Source organism: Sphaerodactylus townsendi, linkage group LG05, assembly GCF_021028975.2.
Source record: "Sphaerodactylus townsendi isolate TG3544 linkage group LG05, MPM_Stown_v2.3, whole genome shotgun sequence".
Taxonomy (NCBI): Eukaryota; Metazoa; Chordata; class Lepidosauria; order Squamata; family Sphaerodactylidae; genus Sphaerodactylus; species Sphaerodactylus townsendi.
Window position 1 is genome coordinate 66,657,552 of NC_059429.1, and position 20,233 is coordinate 66,677,784.

Consider the following 20,233-nt stretch of genomic DNA (forward strand, 5'->3'; position numbering starts at 1 on the left):
AAGAAGTGTAGTGAAGCATGCAGGAGGTGTACAAAAAATGGCATACTAACCACCATAAATGCAGGGAAGGTCTTGAGGGCATACATGTAGGGCTGCAAGTGTAACAACTGTTTTTATATTAAATGGAACTCCTAAATTTCTGCATAGAAGTCAGCAATTTGATTAATATAAGGTAGAAGCTGTCCAGTAGTGTTGGTAATACCAAGGCTGTATAAGTTCTTAAATTTGTTCACATTGAGGCACAAGTTCCCTAAATGAAAAAATCCAATATTTGCAAGAGATTTTGAAATATTAATGTATACATAACTTTTTTTTAAAAAAAAATGAGAGGATTTGAAAAAAGGAGAGTATATTCAAGCATATTATGTCTTTTGTGATCTGGTACACTCTTTATATGATAAATTGTCTGTTTCCCCTGCAGTGTAGAAATATGGTCCAAACTCTGGGGCCCTGTAGTCTGGCCTCCCACTGGAAAAATGGGTCAGCCCATATGGGCGTACAATACTTCCAGTTAAAGTATCCCCCTCTTTCCTTATTTATACAGCATGGAATGAATCAAGTCATCTTTATTTCAATCTTGTTTATTTCAAGTCCTGTTTATTTCAATCAGTTCCATGATTGGTGAATACATAAAGCAAGGTTGCTGATTGTTCACATTTATGTTTCTGTCGAATCCTTGGTGCACCAAAGGGGTTTTCAACAAAGGCATATTTAGATTAACATTCTGCATATAAAAATATCACAGTCTTCTAAGTACAAGCATTTCATTCTGGTACAGGTAATATAGTTAAATAGATATGTATTACGTGTGTCCTTCCCTAGCTGCTAGTTTCAGCAATTCAGTTTTCAGTAACTACGTTAGATATTTCAGTATGAAAAAAAATGTTTTGTTACTGGATCCAAAGTAGCTTCAGTACTCTTTGCTCTTTTTGCGTAGATGCTAATAAAGAACTAGAAGCCTTCTTTAAGTTGTACATTGATGAAAAGCATATACTAGGGGAGTGTGGGGAAGGAGGACAGAGATGACATGGAAAAGGATTATGTCCTAAAAATTACTAAGTAGAGATGCTAATCACCAGAAAGGTTGTTCAGGCTTTTTTTTCTTTTTGGGGATGGGGGGGGGGGGAGGAATGTTGTTCTTTGCTGAACTTTGCAGCTAAACAATGGAGCATGTTTTTTATACCTTTGCTAACACATTATATCCTACAAGTTTATATAGCTGGATCATTAACCTGAGAGTAGAACCTGAAACCATAGATAAGCCATCAGTATTAAGGCAAGATTATTGCACCAGAAAAAGTATATACAGAATTAAACTCATGATTTTTTTCTCACCTGAAGAGTTAGCTTTTTTCAAAGGAAATATAAAGCAGCAAATGAGGTACTGAAATGTCAGTCCTAAAAGCGTTCTATCAGTCAACAATAATCCTGGGGTACAACATATTCCAACAGACCAACCCTTACTTACTAATATGTTTACTTTCTAAAACATTAAAAATGTCATCCAGTGATTTGTGCACACACTGAAGGAATTCATGCACATTCCTAGCTGGATAGGTAGAAATGCTACATCCAATTGAGTAATCATGCACTCTATACGCAACACCAAAGCCATCAGGCACCACTGGGGCAAACCCACCCATGGTCACAGCTGGGCTGCTCAAAGTGCTGGTGGACAGAATGTTATGATTGATCTGTGCATAAGCTTGGTCTTGGTAAAAGTCTGGCAAGGGCATGCCACTGGATTCTGCCAAATACCGCAAGCCAAACAGGTGTCGGTCAAATCCCTGACCTGCCAAAATAAAATACAGTCATGACTGACACTGTAAAAAATGTTGTTATGACTTATTTCACATCATCCAAAATGACAAATTATGAGCACTTCATATAATGAATATGCATTTGCACACAACACCACACATGAAGGTTTACAGCTTGGGCCTCCTACTTGATAAGCAGGTGGCAGTGGGGATCAGGAGCAGCTTCCACTGGTGAGGCAGCAGTGGCTTTTTTCCTAGGGAAAAAAATCTTGCCACTGTGCACATGCCCTGGTAACATCTAGTGTAATCTACAGCAATGTGCTGTATGTGGGGCTGACCTTGAAAAGCATCCAGAAACTATAACTGGGATGAAGGCTAAGGCTGGGTTGGGTCATGGGGACCATATCTCTCCAGTCTTGTTTAATCTACACTGGCTCCCAATTTGCTTTTAGACAAAATTAATGGTCCTGGTATTGATCTTTAAAGTCCTAAATGGTGTGGGACCAGCATACCTTAAGGACTACCTTCTCTCATTTGAACCTACCCATGTAGTCCAGTCTTCATCACAGCCCCCCTCTCAATCATTTGAGGCAAGGTGGACGACAACACCCCAAAAAAGGGCTTTCTCAGTCTGAACTGAAAAACTCAGTTACTGATGACATTTTGAGATAGGCAAAATGGAAGAAAATAATTGAGAGGTTTCAGGCAGAGCTGATATACGGTGTGTAAGTCTTTAGTACTGCAATCCTCTACAATATTATTCCAGCTGAGGCCCACTGAAGCAACTCTGCTTAGTATTGCACTATGAGCATGACACCTGTACAATTCAGGTACAAGAATTATGGCAAGAAAGGAATTCAAACCCACAAGGCTCACTTTTCCACTTCAAAGTTCATCAGAGTTCATGGCTATTGCACAGCAGATCCAAAACAACTCTAGCAGATCCTTAAACACAACTGCCTGAACATCTACCAAGTAAACAGTACTGCTGTTCAAATATGGGTGAGCAGTTTCATGTCTCCACCCAAATATCTCCCACAGAAATACATAATACCATTTACTTAGACCCACGTGAATGCACCATACCTTCTGTCATCAAATGCTGGGCTGATTTGCTGAAATAAACATCTATAAAATATGCAATATCTTCATCGACACTACTAAGAGAAGCCTTAGTATGATAATCAATGCAACTGGATATACTATTAAGCACATCTACATTCATGTTTATAGTATTTTAAAGATGTAGATATAAGCTTTTTAAATAGTTGAAACTGTAAGACTGTAATGGGATTTTTTTAAATTAAATTTTGAATATTCTGTCAATTTAATACAGGAATTAACAGTTTCAGTTATTTAGTTATTTTCTTTTATTAGATTTATATCCCATCCTTTCCCAACCATGGCAGGGCAGCTGACAACATTTTAAAAAATCTATTAAAATACATAATACATTTTAAAACCCTGTCAATTAAAATTACCATCAGCAGTCCAGTATCTCATTCCATCAATGATTCCCTGATGATCAACCGAGGATGGACATAAAAGGAAATAAAGACAAAAACCAAAAACAGAGGGACTGAAGTTGTGTCACATCTACTTAGCACTCACACTTACCCATAGCAGCTTCTTTGGTGAGCTGGCTGTGATACTTAGAGCACTCTGCAATCATCTGTTGCAGTTCTCCTGTGCTGCGTCTGAGTGGCTCCTTGACGAAAGCCTCTGAACAGGACTTCGTAAAAACTGAAGCAGGACGGATGGTTTCAGTACGGCCATGTTTGAATGCTGCTGTGCTACAAGATTCATAGGTAGCCACAGTCTGGCCATATTGCTGCAGGAAGGCCATCTGGAATGCCAGCTGAACTACAGCATCAGGACTCAGCTTCTGGTTCTTTAGGAACTCTTTACCCCCTCTCTTGAATTCAAGTACATCCACTGTCAGCTTTTTCACAGTAGCTTCAAAATTCTGTTTCGCCTTGGTAATTCCTTCTTTTAAAGTATCATTCATTTTAAAGCTCAGTTTCTGCACAGCTGTGGAAGAATCGACTGCAGCCGACTGCGACTGGGGTGTGACAGGAGGTGAATGGGTGCTGTCTTTAAAAACTTCATTTTGAAATCTCAGCATAGCCACTCCATCTCCCCATGAATGCTCAAAATGAACTGCTGCAGTGCCATCTTTGGTTAAAATAAGGTTAAATGACTTGTCATACCATCTGTTGGTGCCATCCCCATGAAGCATAGTATGGGACAAGTGGATGAGGTCTTTAACTGGAGAATCATCCAAACACAGGCAAAATATTGCTGAATCCACTTTCCTTAAGGCTTCCTCATTGCTACTGTCAAGCAGGTTCTGCCTCAGTGATGCCCACGTATCTCGGTTTTCAGTCGTCAAACAAGCAAGAGGAAATGCAGGAATGGCACTATTGTCAGAAAGGATGTATTTTAGGTGTGCTTGAATTTCTGAGGGCTTTATTATATTCCCATCTCTATCAATCACATCAAATGTGTAAAAATTTCCGCTTTTAAGCACTAGTAGGTGCTTTGCTTTTTCATCTGTAAAAAGTTCATCTTTACTGTGCTTTGGCAATCGTGTGGAATTGAAAAGCCTGAAGTACTGCGACATATCAAGTGGGTAAGCATTGACCATATAGGCACCAAACCAGGACAGAGAGGGTGGCACAAAGCGGATAAACCTTTTGAAAGCCTGAGTGTCACTTCTAGAGGGGTTAAGGTGAAAAACCTCAGGCTCCAAAAAGCCAGCCCTGAGAGTCTTCAAGAAACGCAAAGCAGAAACAGTCATGTTAGTTGCCCTTGTGAGCTGGTCATTATATTCAACTTTGGGATCAGGGCTGAAAACCATGAATGGATTGAAATTCAAAACAACCGATTCACGGGCCTTTAGGTACATGTCAAACCAGGGACCTAAAATATAGAGGTTTTAAAAATAGATGAACAAATACAAAACCTGCTAGACAGATACATCTTATTAACATGCAGGTATCACACCTATTAATAGGGTCTTCAATTTTCAGATTTCTAGTCTTTCGGGCGCAACATGCACAAGTTAGCTTCCATGTTCTTGAAAACCAAAATGAAGGTTGTACTAATTTCTCCGATGTGAAATTGACATGTGGCCTGCATACAGTATTGTCCTGGAGGTATAGTTTAATGCTGAAAATCCACATACAGTGTACTCTTCTCTTTGTCCTACCATTATTTTATCTTTGAGAAATACCCTGTCACCACCCACCTTTTTAACCCTTCTGCCTCTTTCACTTCTGCTGTTTCCTCTCAATCTTTTCTACAGCAAGCCTCAGTTCCACAGCCAGTACATCACTCCTATTCCTGCCTTCCTTCTATTTATGCTTGGCTTACAATTCGTAGGTTTTTTTCCAGCCATGACGTCTGTAAAATTTTAATAGAAGATTAAAGTTTACTTCTTTACATCATCTTAGTAAAACAAGTACATTAGAACCACTTTTCCCCCATTTTATATCAAGACTGAGCAAAGTTTGGTTCTTAAAAATGAAGGCAACCAATGATACAAAGACAATCAATCCTAAGGCAATGCCTGCCATATTTGGCCTGTTCTGTTACAGTCATGCAGCTATTCATTACAATACAGATTACAATAACCAAATTTGCATTGCTTCAGTTAGAACTGAAAACCATGGGGGTCTGCAACAGATCATGAACATGGGAAAAACCGTTAGATGGAGGAACGGTTTTACTGGCTGTAGGATTCTGCCACTCTTTTTAATCCGTTTCTTAAAGGATTCAGGTAGCGGGAAAATCTTTGGTGGAATCCCATCCTCAGGAAGTAACTTTGGTTTCCCTTTGGGCAACCCTTAATTGGTTTCCCTTGAGTCTGCCCGGTAGGGTCCTCAGCATCAGCCGGATCATTCAAATCCAAGGCAGAGATAGTTTTAGTAATGAGCGGTGATAAATCCTCTGCTTTGAAAAATCTGGGACCCTGCTCTGGTTCCTCTGAGACCATTTCCTCTACATCGGAGAACTGAGCCTCATCCTCTAAACATTCTCCCGCACTTAAGTATTCATCTGGGAAGGGGACAGAATGTGCTAGATGATCTCCATCCCTAACCATGTCCAATGCCCCAGGATTCTGCCTAGTGGTGTTGCCTTGGGCTTGCTTCCTAACCTGTCCAACCCATGGGGTGGGCAAACTCACTTGTGATGGTGTTGCCAACTCCTGTCTGATGGACTGGGTTAGGAATTGAGCGAATTGGAAAGGAGAAATGCTGCTCCAAGCAGAGGCACCTTCAGAAAGGAGAAGGGGGTTGAGGGAGGAGGGCTGGTCTACCTGTTCACTCTCTCTCCTCGGAACTAAAGCACCCTCCGCAGGTCACGGAGCCATTACATTTAAATCCTGTCTGTGTTCCAAGACAGTTGGCTGACTAGCCTCCGCATTTTGTAGCGCGCTGCCCTCTGTGCGGGGCACTTTTCGCGCCTGAGAAGGAGGAGGGGACTTCTTGCGCTTACCGCCAGCTGTGAATTTTTTTCTTATGATTTGTGGCAACGCTCTCTGACCCTGCGCAGGTCTGGCTGTTGCTCCCTCCTTCTCCTGGATCTTCCAAAACAACCCCTATCTGGGGAGTGGAAGCCCTGGCCGTAGTAGCCCCAGTTGCCTCTGCGGCAGAAAGGGCGAAAGTCTCCCTAGGGGGAGAAAACAGTCTACCAGCCATTAAACAGCAGTTCGCGCCAAAAACCTGTCAGTTTTTAAATGGTGCCCGCAAGTTTCTCCCCTCACACTCGCCTCAGCCGGTGCCAAAGAAATGTCCCTTCCACCTCGGACGACAAACGCACAGGGAGGAGGGAGACCACAAGGGGGGGGGAACAGAAAAATTACTGATGGACACATGCGAGGAGTGTGGAACACAACACAACCTGTCACTCACACACACTCTTTAACACGGAGCAAAGAAGAAGTCATGCTCTCCCTTAAGAGGCAGGAATGTTACTGGCCGTTAGGAGGAAGTGAGCTAGTGAAGAGGAAGTGGAAGAAAAAACCAGTGAAGTCCTGCCTCCTAAGTAAGGGACAAGAACAAAAAAAGGGACAAGAACAACAAGAACAAACAATATCAACAAAAACAATGTTGTATTTACTTTCCTGTCACAGTAAACTTAGATGGCTCTTAGACAAAAAAATTGACGTAAGCGACTGGGATGGTGGTGGATTGGCAGTAGTGAAATAAGAAATCACACACATTTAGTTCACCAGTTAACACATACAATGAGGCTGGGAAATATTTATTCCTTCACTGCAAAATAGTTGTTATATTTGGTGTGTTAAGATTTATATTGCTTACCACAAATCTGCTCTTTCTCATATTTCCCCTTTATCAGAAAGTACTAAGTTATACTGTGTTCATTTGCCTGGCTATCAGGAGTTGAATTAGTTTGCTCACTATCCTCCCAATGATCATTTAGACAAAAAAATTTGCACTATTCTGTCCTTCCTCAATATTAATTGCATTAAAAACAAAGTAGCAGAAGGACAAAGACACAACAGATAAAATTATGTTCATGTTCCAGAGATTTAAATACTATAATATGGTCCATTTTCAGTTTGGGATCACTTTCACACTTCTGAGCAAATACCATGACACAGAACACTTAAATTCACACTCAGGGCAGATAAATATACTGTATCCAGTCATTATCTTTCAGTATGTCCATCAGTCATTCAGCCAGCCAATCAGCTAGTTTTGATGATGTCCTAAGCAAATTCTAAGGAGCACATTATTTATTGTGTATGTTTTGTATACAAACACTTCTACATTTATATATTTACAACCTTCAAAAGGATTTACACAGTAAAAAAAACATCTCAGTGCTAAATGAATAAATAGTATTCACTAACCCAAATGCTATAAGCCTTCTCTTGCTTTCTTTTCCTCTCTGTCTGTCCTTTGTTCTATTACATTTGCTCTCTCCTTTTCTCAGGTCTTCCTCTGTCTGCATCTTCCCTTCTCTTGCTCTGTGACAAAAGACAGACTGTTCTTTTTTGTTAAAGGCTGACGCTGTTCCCCTTCCTCTCTCTCTCATGCCTGCTTTCCAGGGGTAAAGGATTTTATAGCTGAGACTTTTGGATTCTCTTGAGATCTTATTTGGTTCAACATCCTGAAACAGATTTGCATTCATTTTGAGATCACATCTGGATTGCTACATTAGCTATTTTCACACCACTATTTCCTTTTTCCAAAGGCATTAGATATTATCGTAACAGTACGTTAACTGCACAAAAACTACTTCTGCCTGAACTGGGCATTTAAAAGAGGGAAAAACCAAAGGAAAATGGGAAAATCATTTATTTTCCAAGTGTAATTTGGGTACAGAAGCAGCTTAAAGCATTGAAGTCTACCTTCATAGAACATGCATATCATGCTAAACCATGCTTTTAATGACATCTGTTCATGCATACAGCTGTTACCCGAGTTGCTAATAGTTGCCTCGAAAATATTTTCCAGTCACAAGGAATGATATACATTTTAAATAAATACATATGCGGAACAAAATCAAGAACAAGTGATAATTCACAAATATTATTGTACCTGAAATGTAACTAGTATGTTTATTTTGCTTATCTTGTGCAACCAACTGATCATGTAATTCTCTACCAATTCCATTCCTAAAGCTGTCAGCAAGTTGCTCGGTTTTCCTTTTAAAAAAAAGAGAGAATTATTTTTAGTAAAACTGGACTTCTTTCCAAGAAGACAGTTGGAATGAAAGAGTTAATGAATACTGCAAGATAAATTGGTCCCAATACACAAGTATTGGCATCTTCTTTTTCTATCCCTTCCCCAACTGACTGCAAAATCTTCTGGTAGAAAATGAAGACATGCTATTAACTAGTTTCCAGTACTGGGCATCTGAGCTTGCCCTGGGGTGATGACCTGAATTACCTGCGCTCACTCACAAAGGGAATGGGAAGATTCTGCCAGCACCATGCAGGATTGCTCAGGCCCTTCACTTCTTACCTGAATTGATCATCATTTAAAAGAGGCTTTTGAGCATTCAGGTATCTTCTAATTGTGTCTTCCAGTTTTGGGATGGGCAAACTAATAGAAGATTAAAAAAAACATACATAAATACACTATCATGTTATTCTGAATATAAATGCTCAAATAAACTTTTTTAAAATGTCTGGTTAGCCCAGGGGTAGGGAACCTTTTACGCTCAAAGAGCCATTTGGACCCATTTTCCACGGAAAAGAAAACACATAGAGCCGCAAATACTTTTTGACATTTAAAATGAAGATAACACTGTGTATTTTGGTTATTTACCTTTACTCTTTGCCCGCCTATATAAAAAAACAATTATAGGCTGTGCTTGCTTACCCTGAAATCCCACAGGGTGCTATACCAGAGTAAAAAATATTTTTTTATTTATGTACCCAGAACACATGGCGGCTTCTGCAACATTTTGAACTTTTCCAAAAGAAAATAAGCTAAAAAATTAACAGCTCTGCTACGCCAAGGCATCTTTCACGAAGCAGCGATGCCCACCAGGCGGGTTAATCTGCCAGAGCAGCCAGTAAAAAACGGGAGACCAGCCTCAGGCCACCTCCCTCCCAAACGGCATGGGATCGGACACCCCCACACACACGGATCCCAGCCAGCAGAAGGCTGCCTTGCTACCCTGTTCTGTCCCCTGGGTGCTCTGAGTATGCGTTTGGTTTGCTCGATAGGCAGCGGGCGACATTCTGCCGCCCTTCCTTCCTTTTCCATGGCAGAGCTGAGAGTTCCCCAGCTCTGCCATGGCGAAAAAAATGCTGCAGAAGCCGCCGATGCCCCTCTGGCGGGCTAAATGCCTGCCAGAGTGCTCTCCAGTACAGGGCAGGTGGTGAACAGCACTCAGGCCACCCCCTCCCTCCCAAACGGGCGTGGGATGAACACCCCCCCACCCATCTGGTCGCAGCCATGAAGGCTGCTCCCTCAGACCTGCCCTGCCCCCGGCTGCTCTTTGGGCTGCTGGCCTGGCCTCGGGACGCATGCGATAGCAGCTTCTGCAGCCCATTTCCTCCAAGGCAGAGCTGAGAGTTCCCCAGCTCTGCCAAGGGATGGGAAAGAGGCTGCAGAAGCCGCCGCTGCCCCTCAGGTGGAGCCAAACGCCCCCCCAAGAGCTAGCCGAGGCTGACAGGGCAGGGAGAACCAGCGCCCAAGGCCACCCTCCCTCCCTCCCAGGTATTTGCCTGAATGATCGCAGCCATGAAGGCTGCTTTGTACCTGCCTGCCCCCCCGGCTGCTCTGAGGGCGCTTTGGTCTGCTCGACGACGGCGGGCGGCTTCAGCCAGTCTGTAAGTGAATTCCATAGAAGCAGAAATAAAAGGCTCCTTTACAGGTTGTAAAAGACCGCTATTCAGACATCTTAGAAAAGCTCAAGGCACCGCGGTGGCAGGGAATAAGATCTCCCGCCAAGAAACCCAGGTTATAACTTCTGTCCATCCCATCCTCCCCGATCTCCATGGGAACGGGAGGTCCTTATCTCCCCAGCAGAATAAGGTCTCCGCTGAGAAGCTGGCCTCCATCGCCTGGCTGTGGAATGTCGTCAAGGCCAGGCGGCTGCCCCTCTCATCAACACCATTGAATCCTTACACTCTGCCTCCTTAAAGAAGACCCTCCCCCAGGCCTGGTGCGGAAGAGCGCGAGTGGAAAGCAGAAATAAGGGATGGGCGCCACATTTTCTGAATAAAACCCATTGATTATACCCAGAGGGAATACCCCACCCAAGAGACCAAATATTGTAAGCGTTTGGCCATGACAAAGCAGAGTCTTAAGGATAAGAGGATGGCGTCAATTTCGTAATGCTTCTGTGGCCATCAATAATAGTCGGTGGGGAATTCTCCGGCTGGTCGTGCTGTGGCATCGGAAACGGGAGCCTCTTTGAGTAAACTGGAATGGAAGACAGGGATGAATGTTACCAAGAGAGTTAGTAAATCTAAACTGGCAGTGACATCATTAATCACTTTAGTAATCTGGAAAAAGGTCCCACGAATCTTTTGCCTAGTTTCTTAGAAAAATTTTATGCACGCCTCTCAGATTTTTGGTAGACAACATACACCCAGGCTTCCACACGCAGAGGGAAATCCGAAGGTGCTTATCCGCTTGCAGCTTTTGGGAGTCTTTAGCCCGTTGTGGGCAGTCTCGACCGCTTTTCCACCCCTCGGCCAGGGATGAAATCTATTGTTGAAAACTCTGGAGGATCCATCGCTCAAGCAGGTAGTTGGCGGCAACGGCGGGAAGGAGCCACCAGACACAATTTCGGCGGGGTTTTTTTTTGTACCGCTATGAACCGCATTGTTATAGGCGCATTCCGCAAACGGAATTAGCTCGCACTAATTGTCTTTGGTGGTGGTTGGTGTAACAACGTAAATACTGCTCTAGGGTTCTGTCTGCTCTCTCCGACTCACCGGCCACTTTGAACGTAGTATGGGGCAGCAATCGCCGGGGCGGCCCCTAACAAATCCTAGAAAAGCTTTCCAGAACTTTGAAAATGAATTGGGGGCCGCTGGCCTGGAGACCACCCTAACGGGGGCGGAGTGCAGACGGTAAATATGCTGAATGAACAGACGAGCTAACTTAGGAGCCGGAGGGGGATGGAAGCACAGGGAATAAAATAGCTTTGTTTGTGGTACAAGTCCACCCCCACCCACACGCCCGTGTTGCCACGACTGTCTGGCAAATCTGTAATAAAATCCATGGAGATGACTTCCCAGGGGCGGGAGGCCACCGGGAGAGGTTTCAACAGACCATGGGACTTTCCCGGAACGGTCTTGGCTTCTGCACAAACAGAAAGCAACCTTTATTATACGCCTCATCGTTCCTTATGACAAGCAAGCGCCACCAGAACTGACGGGCGGGCCAAATGCAGAGTTTTGTGAAAGCCAAAATGTCCAGCCGGAAGCTGGCATCATGACAGGGCCTCGAGAACCTGTTTACGGAGGGGGGGAGGCATCGCACTAACAATCCCCTCACCGCCAAACGCCATCTCCTCCAAACGCAACTGGGAGTCACCTTCCTCCGCCGGAGGCTCGTGCAGCCCCGCCTTCTCGAGTTCCCGTAGGAAAGGAGAGACCAGGCTGGGAATGGGCGGAGGAGGAGCGGATGTCTGAGATCGGGTGACAGCCAGCTCCAATTGGGAGGGGGAGAGAACAGCGCGCTGGAATGTCCCGTAAGGCAGCTTCCACCCTCCTCCCCGGGTAGGCTGAAAGCTTATCAGCCAGTTTTATTGGTTTTTCCGGTGGAAAAATGGACCGCGGGAAAGAGAAACGGTGAAAAGAAATCGGCCCAACGTAAGCGCTTCGCGGACAGCTTGAGGGGGGTGGAGAGGGCGGCCAAGTTCTTGTGATCCGACCAAACTTGAAAGGGGTGGTTAGCCCCCTCCAGCCAGTGGCGGCAAGTGGAGAGTGCTACTTTGATGGCCGCAGTCTCTTTATCCCCTACAGTCCAGTTGAGTTCAGCAATCGAGAATTTCTTTGATAAATAAGCACATCGAACCAGCCTATCATCTCTTTATTTCTCTGGGTAAACAGGGTTGCCCTAAGCGCTTTGTCCGAGGTAATCCACGTGTCCACAAACGGGAGATCTGGATCAGGGTGCTTTAGGATAGGTTCGGTGGTAAAAGCAGATTTTAAAAGTTGAAAGGTCATTCGACATTCTTCTGTGACTGGTGGTGTTAAATTCCGGGCTTGGCGGTCAGTGGATCTCCACCCCTTAGTGCTGCAGAGGTCTGTGAGAGGGAGAGTCAGTTCAGCTTAATTGGGGTATAAAGTCACAATAGAAATTAGCAAAACCTAGAAAAGATTGGAGTTCTTTCGGGTTGGTGGGGTCCGGCCACTGGAGTGACCGCGATCAATCTTTTAGCAGGATCCATTTTTAGGCCCTCGGCTTAGATCCGGTAACCCAAATAGTCAATAGAGGTTTGGTGGAAACAGCACTTGGAAAGTTTGGCAAAGAGGGAGTTGTTGGAGCAAGCGCTTCTATACTTCCCGAACTAATGCTTCATGCTCCTCCATGGTTTGTGAATAAATTCAAAACGGCCATCTAAGTACACCACCACTACCCTTGTACAATAAATCATGGAGAACTTCGTTGATAAGGGGCTATAAAGTCTCCGGGGGCCCCACTTAACCCGAATGGCATTATTGGCATTCAAACTGGCCCAAACTTTGTGTTAAATGCAGTCAAGGGTTCATAGCCTTCAGCAATTCTGACCCTGTAGTAAGCTTCTCTCAAGTCCAACTTAGTAAAGATATTCCTTTGCCTAATGCGCCTAAAAGGTCCTTCCTTGGATCAAAGGCAAAGGGCATTTATTGGACAGGGAGACTGCATTGGAGACCTCGGGTAATCTGTGCAGAGCCAGAAGACCCATCTTTCTTTTTTACAAACAATACAGGAGCAGCAGCATGTGTGTGTTTGAAGTTCAACAGCATGAACCCGCTGAAGGAAGTTCTTTGTCTAAGAAGGCACTAAGTTCCTTCTCCTCATTGGGACTCATACGGTAGATTCTGCAATCTTTGGGCAAGCCATGCCTGGCTGTATTAATGCATTTTGCAGTCAGTGTCTCTATGGGGTGGCAACTGATCGCATTCTTGCTCCTGAAATACTCTGGCTAGATCTTGGTACGCGGGTGGGATGCCGGTAGAATCGGGAGCAATCGCTGATGAAGCCAGGGGGGGGGGGTGTGTGTCAGGAGAAGCTCGAGTTTTCCCCCCAATTCATGTGTTCCCCGCAGCGAGGGTCAGTGAATTCCAAGATCCTTTCTTTCCAAAGGAATTTTGGTTCATGTAATAACAAACTCATGGTATGCCCAGAACTCCGGAGTGTTTTAGGGGGCTTCACTGGCTTGTGAATAAAACTAATTTTCTCCCAATGGTCGGCGCAGCGGAGGAGAACCGGTTGTGTTTTGAACTGGGCCGGTCCTTCGCTCCCGAGAGGACCGTCAGCCCATCTGGGTGAAAGGTATGGGCTTAGCCAGGGGGACTTGGTCTAGACCTAGCTCCTCCGGGCCACCTGGGGCCGACATTAAACAATGGGAGCAGCCAGAATCTACAAGGGCTGAGGCTATAATACTGCATGCTTAGCGGGGTTGGCTAGAAACGCTTTGATTGTAGGGCCGGAGCGCTTGCCTTCACTCACCGCGTCTGGAGTCGTAACCCATGTCCATTAAGTTGAAGCAAGGCAAATACAGCTGCTTCCCCCTCCTCCGGGTCGCCTTCGATAACTGCTTTTAGACGAGCCCGCTGGGGGCGGCCCTGATTTGGCGTGGTGGCTTTGGTGATGGGGTGCGCGTCCGGAGTGGTTGGCTTCTGTTTTTTAGGGCAGTTAAGGCTAGATGACCGGGACCTCCGCAGTAAAGACACAATCCCAGTCGGCGACGGGCGCTCGGAGGTGGTCTCGGTAGGGGCGGTTGGGTTTGGCTTGCGGACGCAGTGGCCGGGTTAAGCGCATGGGCGGCCTCCGGTGACGAAGCGCATTCCAAGCCGGTAGACGCCACTTGGGGATCCCACTCCAATCCAATCAGTAATAGTGCCGGGGACCCGAACTAAAAACACCGCTTCACGTAGCTTGCCGTCGACAGCATCCGAGAAGCATTCGTGATTTCATGCGCTCAGGCCACTCAGGAGGGAGTCGAGCAGCCGCCGCACGAAATTCACCGGCAAATTCTGCAAACGAAAGGTTGCCTTGCTGAATAGTTTTGATGGCGCGGATAGCTTCATTTTCCTCGCACTGATCTCAGCGAGCCCTCGGGCTTGGAGGAATGCGGGTACCGCATGCGAGTATCTCTATCCCGGGTAGGTTCAAAAGAGTTACAAACCAGTCGGTTAAGCTGCCCCATCCAGGACTGAGCCGATGTCCCGTGTTTTTTCGCGCTCAGACCGGGAGAAATCGTCATGGTCCGCCATGTGGGCATCGAGGTGCAAGATGAAGTAGGGAAGTTTGGAAGCGGGCACATCGAAACGGGCAGGTATTGGAGGTCTGTAGTAACCCCTCTCCACGCTCCTTGGCGACCGCGAGGGGCGTAAGCGGTTGGCGCAGGTTGAGCTGGGTTGGAGGCATAAGCTGCGCAGGGGGGGCCGGAATCGGTGGAGGTATCAACGCCGGTGCCGCTGGTGTTCCGGGTAAGGGAGCCGGTCCTTGGAAGGTGGTTGGACTCAGCAGCGTCGCCCCTCTGGCTACCGGGCTAAAATTCGCGACAGCGTAGACCTTAACTTGGGTTGTCCTGGTCTGCTGCTTCTTCAGTTCTCTCTCCAAGGCAGCCAGCTCTCTCTCCGGCGAGTCAATGCATCCTGGTGCGCATGCAAGGCTGCTTTCCCGCATTCCACTTTAGCTAGTTCGTCCCGCTGTACAGCTGCAGTAAGTTCACCTTCTTGTGTACGCTAGGCCTGAACACTCTCGTGTTGACGCTGTAAGTTCAGTTTGGAGTGTTCCAGGACTTTATCATGGACTGATAGATTCTGGGCGCGATATTGCCGCTGGAGCTCCTCTTTGGCCCGGTCCACCCGGGAAGTTGGACCCCTTGGCGCTGCTGCCCCCGGGTCTCTGCAGGTTTTCACGCTCTTGCTGCAGCTGTTCTCGCTCCTCTTCCCATAGTGTTGGCGTTCACGGGCCCACGCTTCTTTGGCATCTCGCAGTCGGGCCCACTTCCTCATCCCAGCTCTCTTTCGATGGGAGAGGGAACAGATCCGGTTGGGAGTGCAGGCTTTCTCCTCGACTCCTCGGCCGTCTGGATCGCCAGATATCAGGCTCAACCGGTGGCTCCACGGGGCATCTCTTGCAGCCGCTGGTCCGGGATCAGGGGGGTCCGGACGGAAGACGGGTAATGGATACCCCTCCCAATTCCTGGTATAGTCCTTGTGTCACCGGTGGTCTTCGGATCGGCCCCAGTGCTGTGCCACGGGGGTTCTTAGGGAGCATCGCCAAAATACGAACCAGGAATCGCTCAATGGACCTCCTGGGTACGCATGAAAGGTGGTCAGGCCCGGCTCTCCTCGCGTGACAGGTTGCATCTGAGGTTTCCAGGGTCCATACCTAAAACTGGTAGATATCCAATCCACAGGCTGCTCGATCCATAGACAGCTTCCAAATCCACTCAAGGGTAAGTCCCCATGGTCGCCTTCACGTCCCTCGCTCCAACGGAGTAAAGCAAGACCTCGTGCTGACACGTAGGGACGGGAAAGAGTCACCAGCTGGTGACCCGCTCTCCCGCCGGGTTCCTCCAGATCCAGAAGGGAAAGGTCGGAGCCCTCTTTGGGGGCTACCGCATCTTCCCCAGAAACATCCAACCTCTCCATGCCGAGACACCAGAGGTCCACTGCACTAGGAATATAGATGAATTAGGATTCCTGCCACAATGTAAGGAATTCCATAGAAGCAGAAATAAAAGGCTCTTTGGTGTAAAAGACCGTTTATTCAGACATCTTAGAAAGCTCAAGTACACGCAGTGGCAGGAATAAGATCTCCCGCCAGAAACACAGGTTATAACTCTGTCCATCCCATCCCCCCTCCCGGATTCCCATGGGAACGGAGGTCTCATCTCCCTCGCAGAGATAAGGTCTCCGCCGGAGAAGCTGGCCCATCGCCCGGGCTGTGGAATGTAGTCAAGGCCAGGCGGCTGCCCCTCTCATCAACACCATTGAATCCTTTACACCCGCCTTCCCTTCATGGCAGAGCTGAGAGTTCCCCAGCTCTGCCATGGCGGGAAAAAGGCTGCAGAAGCCGCCGCTGCCCCTCGGGCGGGCCAAACGCCCCCCAGAGCAGCCGGGGACAGGGCTGCCATGGAAAGTTGCTGGGAGACCTTGGGCCAGTCACACACTCTCAGCCTCGACCCTGGCAAGTTTTTGGATGTGAGACCTCCAGGGAATACCAGGATTGCCATGGAGGCAGGGAATAGCAAACCACCTCAGAATGGCTATTGCCTTAAAAACCATACGGGGTCACCATAAATCAGGTGTGACCTGATGTCAATAAATAAATAAATATATAAATAAAAACAATGTATCCAAATAAACTTTAAAACATTTAAATGCTCAAATTAGGATATTGCATTAAGATAGTACTGAATCCAATAATGCAATACTGAGCAGAATTACACCTTTCTAAGACCACTGAAGTCAGTGAGTTTAGAAAGGTGTAACTGTGTAAGATGGCACCTCAGTTAAATCCCATAGAAATTGATAGAATACGATTTCTAAGGACTATGCCTATTGGCTTTACCTGTTTTAACTACGGAACATCTACATGACAATGGTAAAAAAACAGGAGACCTCACGAATTTTTACACCATGAATCTGAGAATGTTTATTGAAAATTAAGTCACAAAACACACACAAAATAAATAAGGTGTATAGTTGTTTTTTTCTTTTTCATAAATTTTGCCTGACATTTATCGTCAGTAAAAAGAACAAGCTGATAGAATAAACTAAATAAAGATAGCAATCATGGAAATCATTACCCACTTTTACTAACCTTTCACCTATATATTATACTTCAACTCTGCCTAAAAGCAGAAGGCTTTTCATACCAACCATCACTTAGATTCTACTCCGTTATTCTGCCTCCGGCACATCTTTCATTACGCAGCAGGTACTTTGTCAGTTTACAAGATCTAGCAAGTGAATTAACTACATTTAACAAAGACAGGTGTATCTCAAGGCCTCTCAAATAAGACTGCTCTTCCCATTTCTCAAGTCCTCAACATGTGCCAGAGAACTTGGGGGAAAACTGGGTCAATGGCAATCACAAATAATGGCTTCCAAGACCAGCAAAAATTTGGGGATCTCTGACGGTGCTAATTTGGGGGAGGAAACCACACTGGTTGAACTACCCAGCATGCTACCTCTTTTAAAATGGCATGAAAAACCAGGGACAACTCTGAGTGAACTGGAAGTTAACACGGCAAAACACACTCCAAGACTACAAAATGCACATTCAGTTCAATCAGGTAGCAATCACTATATTCAGTTAGGATTGCGCTGTACTTTGCCCCGTTTATGGTGCCGAAAGGCTTTTAATTTAGCTAAGGCAGGGGTAGGGAACCTTTAACACTCAAAGAGCCATTTGGACCAGTTTTCCACGGGAAAAGAAACACTTGGAGCCGCAAATAATTTTTGACATTTAAAATAAAGATAACACTGTATATATTGGGTTTTTTTACCTTTTACTCCACTCATTCTGAGAAGCGCATGGATGCGTCCGCCCTGCTGCCTGCAGGGCGGGCAAGGATGGAGCCAGCAGCTCAGCCTCACCAGCCACCGGGAAAGCACCCTTCCCGCTTCAAACGGGGCTGGCGCAGAGGGGAAGCTCGCAGTGTGGCCCAGCCGGGCCGCAGGTAATTGAAAGGCCTGCCCTGCTGCCTGCAGGGTGGGCAAGGATGAAGCCGGCGGCTCAGCCTTGCTGGCCGCCGGGAAAGTGCCCGCCCCGCTCCAACAGGGCGGGCGAGAAGGGAAGCCGCAGTGTGGCCCAGCCGGCTGCGGGCAATTGGTGCGTCCGCCCTGCTGCCTGCAGGGTGGGCAAGGATGAAGCTGGCGGCTCGGCCTCACCGGCTGCTGGGAAAGCACCGCTTCAATGAGGCGGGCAAGAGGGGAAGCCCGCGGTGCAGCCCAGCAGCCCATGGGCAATTGGTGCACCCACCCTGTTGCCTGCAGGGCGGGCAAGGATGAAGCTGGCGGCTCGGCCTCGCTGGCCGCCGGGAAAGCACCCGCCCCGCTCCAATGGGGCGGGCAAGATGGGAAGCCCGCAGCACAGCCCAGCCGGCCGTGGGCAGTTGGTGCGCCTGCCCTGCTGCCTGCAGGGCGGGCAAGGATGGGGTCGGCGGCTCGGCTCGTGGAGCCGCAGTTCAAGGGCAGAAGAGCCGCATGCAGCTCTCGAGCCGCAGGTTCCCTACCCTTGAGCTAAGGTATGCCAATGAGGCGCAGTAGTCCTCCTACAGTGATTATCATAGGGTTACAATATGATCCTGCATACATGTTCTATGGGGAATCCGCCAGAAGGGAGGGGAGGGGCAATTGAACATTAGAAAGTCAATAGAACACAAGCAAAGGGGGAAATTTGTAATGGAGCACAGACCTACTTGTAACATCTTTAAGGGCAGGTACAGGGAGGAGATTCAAGTTCTAGATATCAGTGTGCTGTTGTATCTTTAAGGGATGCATATAAAACAAAGTTCTACCAAGTTGCTGCAGTGGTGGAGAAACTACCTTCCACGGTCTTGCCTGCAACGTACAAGTCCTGGCTCAACACGAAATATTCTGGTCCCCAAGATGTTCGACATACAAGAAGGTAGCCTGTTAGGTGACAGCAATGCAGCCGTTCCTTCCCTTCCTGCAAGAACGAGTTCTAGTAATCACCCCCTTACCGCGGCAAGCTCTTCTGATAATGCATGGTGGGCACGAGGCTGCGGTGCAAGAACTGCGAGGCGGAGCCGTCCTGGCTGTACTTTCTCCGCAGCCCGGCACAGACCGGTTGGAGCCGAGAAGCCGAAGCCCCCCGAAAGCCAGAGGAGGAAGAGACTAACACCGCCTGGGCCGCCATGGTCGGTCGTTTATTCCTTCGTGCAATCGCATTAACTCTCCGGGCCTCTCTGGACTCTCCACGCCAGAGTTCCGCCTGCCGGGACCCGCCTCGGGGAGGAGTTGGCTCAGCCCATCCTGCGAGGATGAACCGGCTGTTGCAGGGGGAGCAGTGGGGCTGCCTCCGTCTTTTCTTCTTCCGTAGAAGCCACCATTCCCTTTTCTCGGGCCACTCCCCCTCTACCTCATGAATTGTAACATGAAATGGAGGCGAGCGGGGCGGGTTCCCCTTGAACGGCTGAATGAGATCTGTGTCTGATTTCGGTTCTGCTGGGCGCCTGTCTTCCCTTCCCTTCCCTGTTCTGGGGGGCGTTTGACCCGGCTTCTGCGCCGGGGCTTTCATCCCATCCCGGTCTCCCAGTCCACCCCAAGTTGGAGGATCCGAGCGGGCGGGGGGATCCGCGGGTTGGGAGGGGAGGGGAGGGGGTGGGTTGCCTGGGCGCCTGTCTTCTCTTCCCTGTTCCATGGGGTGTTTGCCCCCACTCCTCATTTTTGTTTCATTTAGTCCTGGAGATCTTGCAAATTGGTCTAACCATTATAACTCTAACCATTATACATACTGCCCTTCTGAAAATAACTGAAATTTTTAGCCCTGTGCAATGAGCAGTCAAAGCTCTACAAGAGGCCTAATGTGCCATTTCCTTGCCCGTGCAGTGCTCCTCTCCTATTTCTGAATCTTTTTGTTGCTGCTCATAGTGTCTACTATTACTCCAATCAGGGACACCATATTTTCTCATCATTTTGTGCATGCATGCAGTGTAACAGCAAACATTGCCACCAGTTCTTTTTGCTGACACCACCCTCTCTGTGCGGGCAAGGCAAAATCAGCTTCTGTCTTGTTCTTCACCAACTCATTACAGCTGGGCCAGTAGAATGAAACCTT

At 47.1% G+C, this 20,233-nt stretch overlaps 1 protein-coding gene across 1 annotated transcript; it reads right to left on the minus strand.

Moving 5' to 3' along the window:
* Window positions 1-565: 565 nt before the first annotated feature.
* Window positions 566-19,706, minus strand: CPT2 (carnitine palmitoyltransferase 2). Its single transcript, XM_048496748.1, has 5 exons — window positions 19,137-19,706; window positions 8,759-8,839; window positions 8,333-8,439; window positions 3,378-4,682; window positions 566-1,792 (listed from the first exon to the last, which is right to left on the minus strand). Exons 1-5 carry the CDS (start codon window positions 19,691-19,693, stop codon window positions 1,461-1,463), a joined length of 2,382 nt encoding a protein of 793 aa, XP_048352705.1. The 5' UTR covers window positions 19,694-19,706; the 3' UTR covers window positions 566-1,460.
* Window positions 19,707-20,233: the final 527 nt, after the last annotated feature.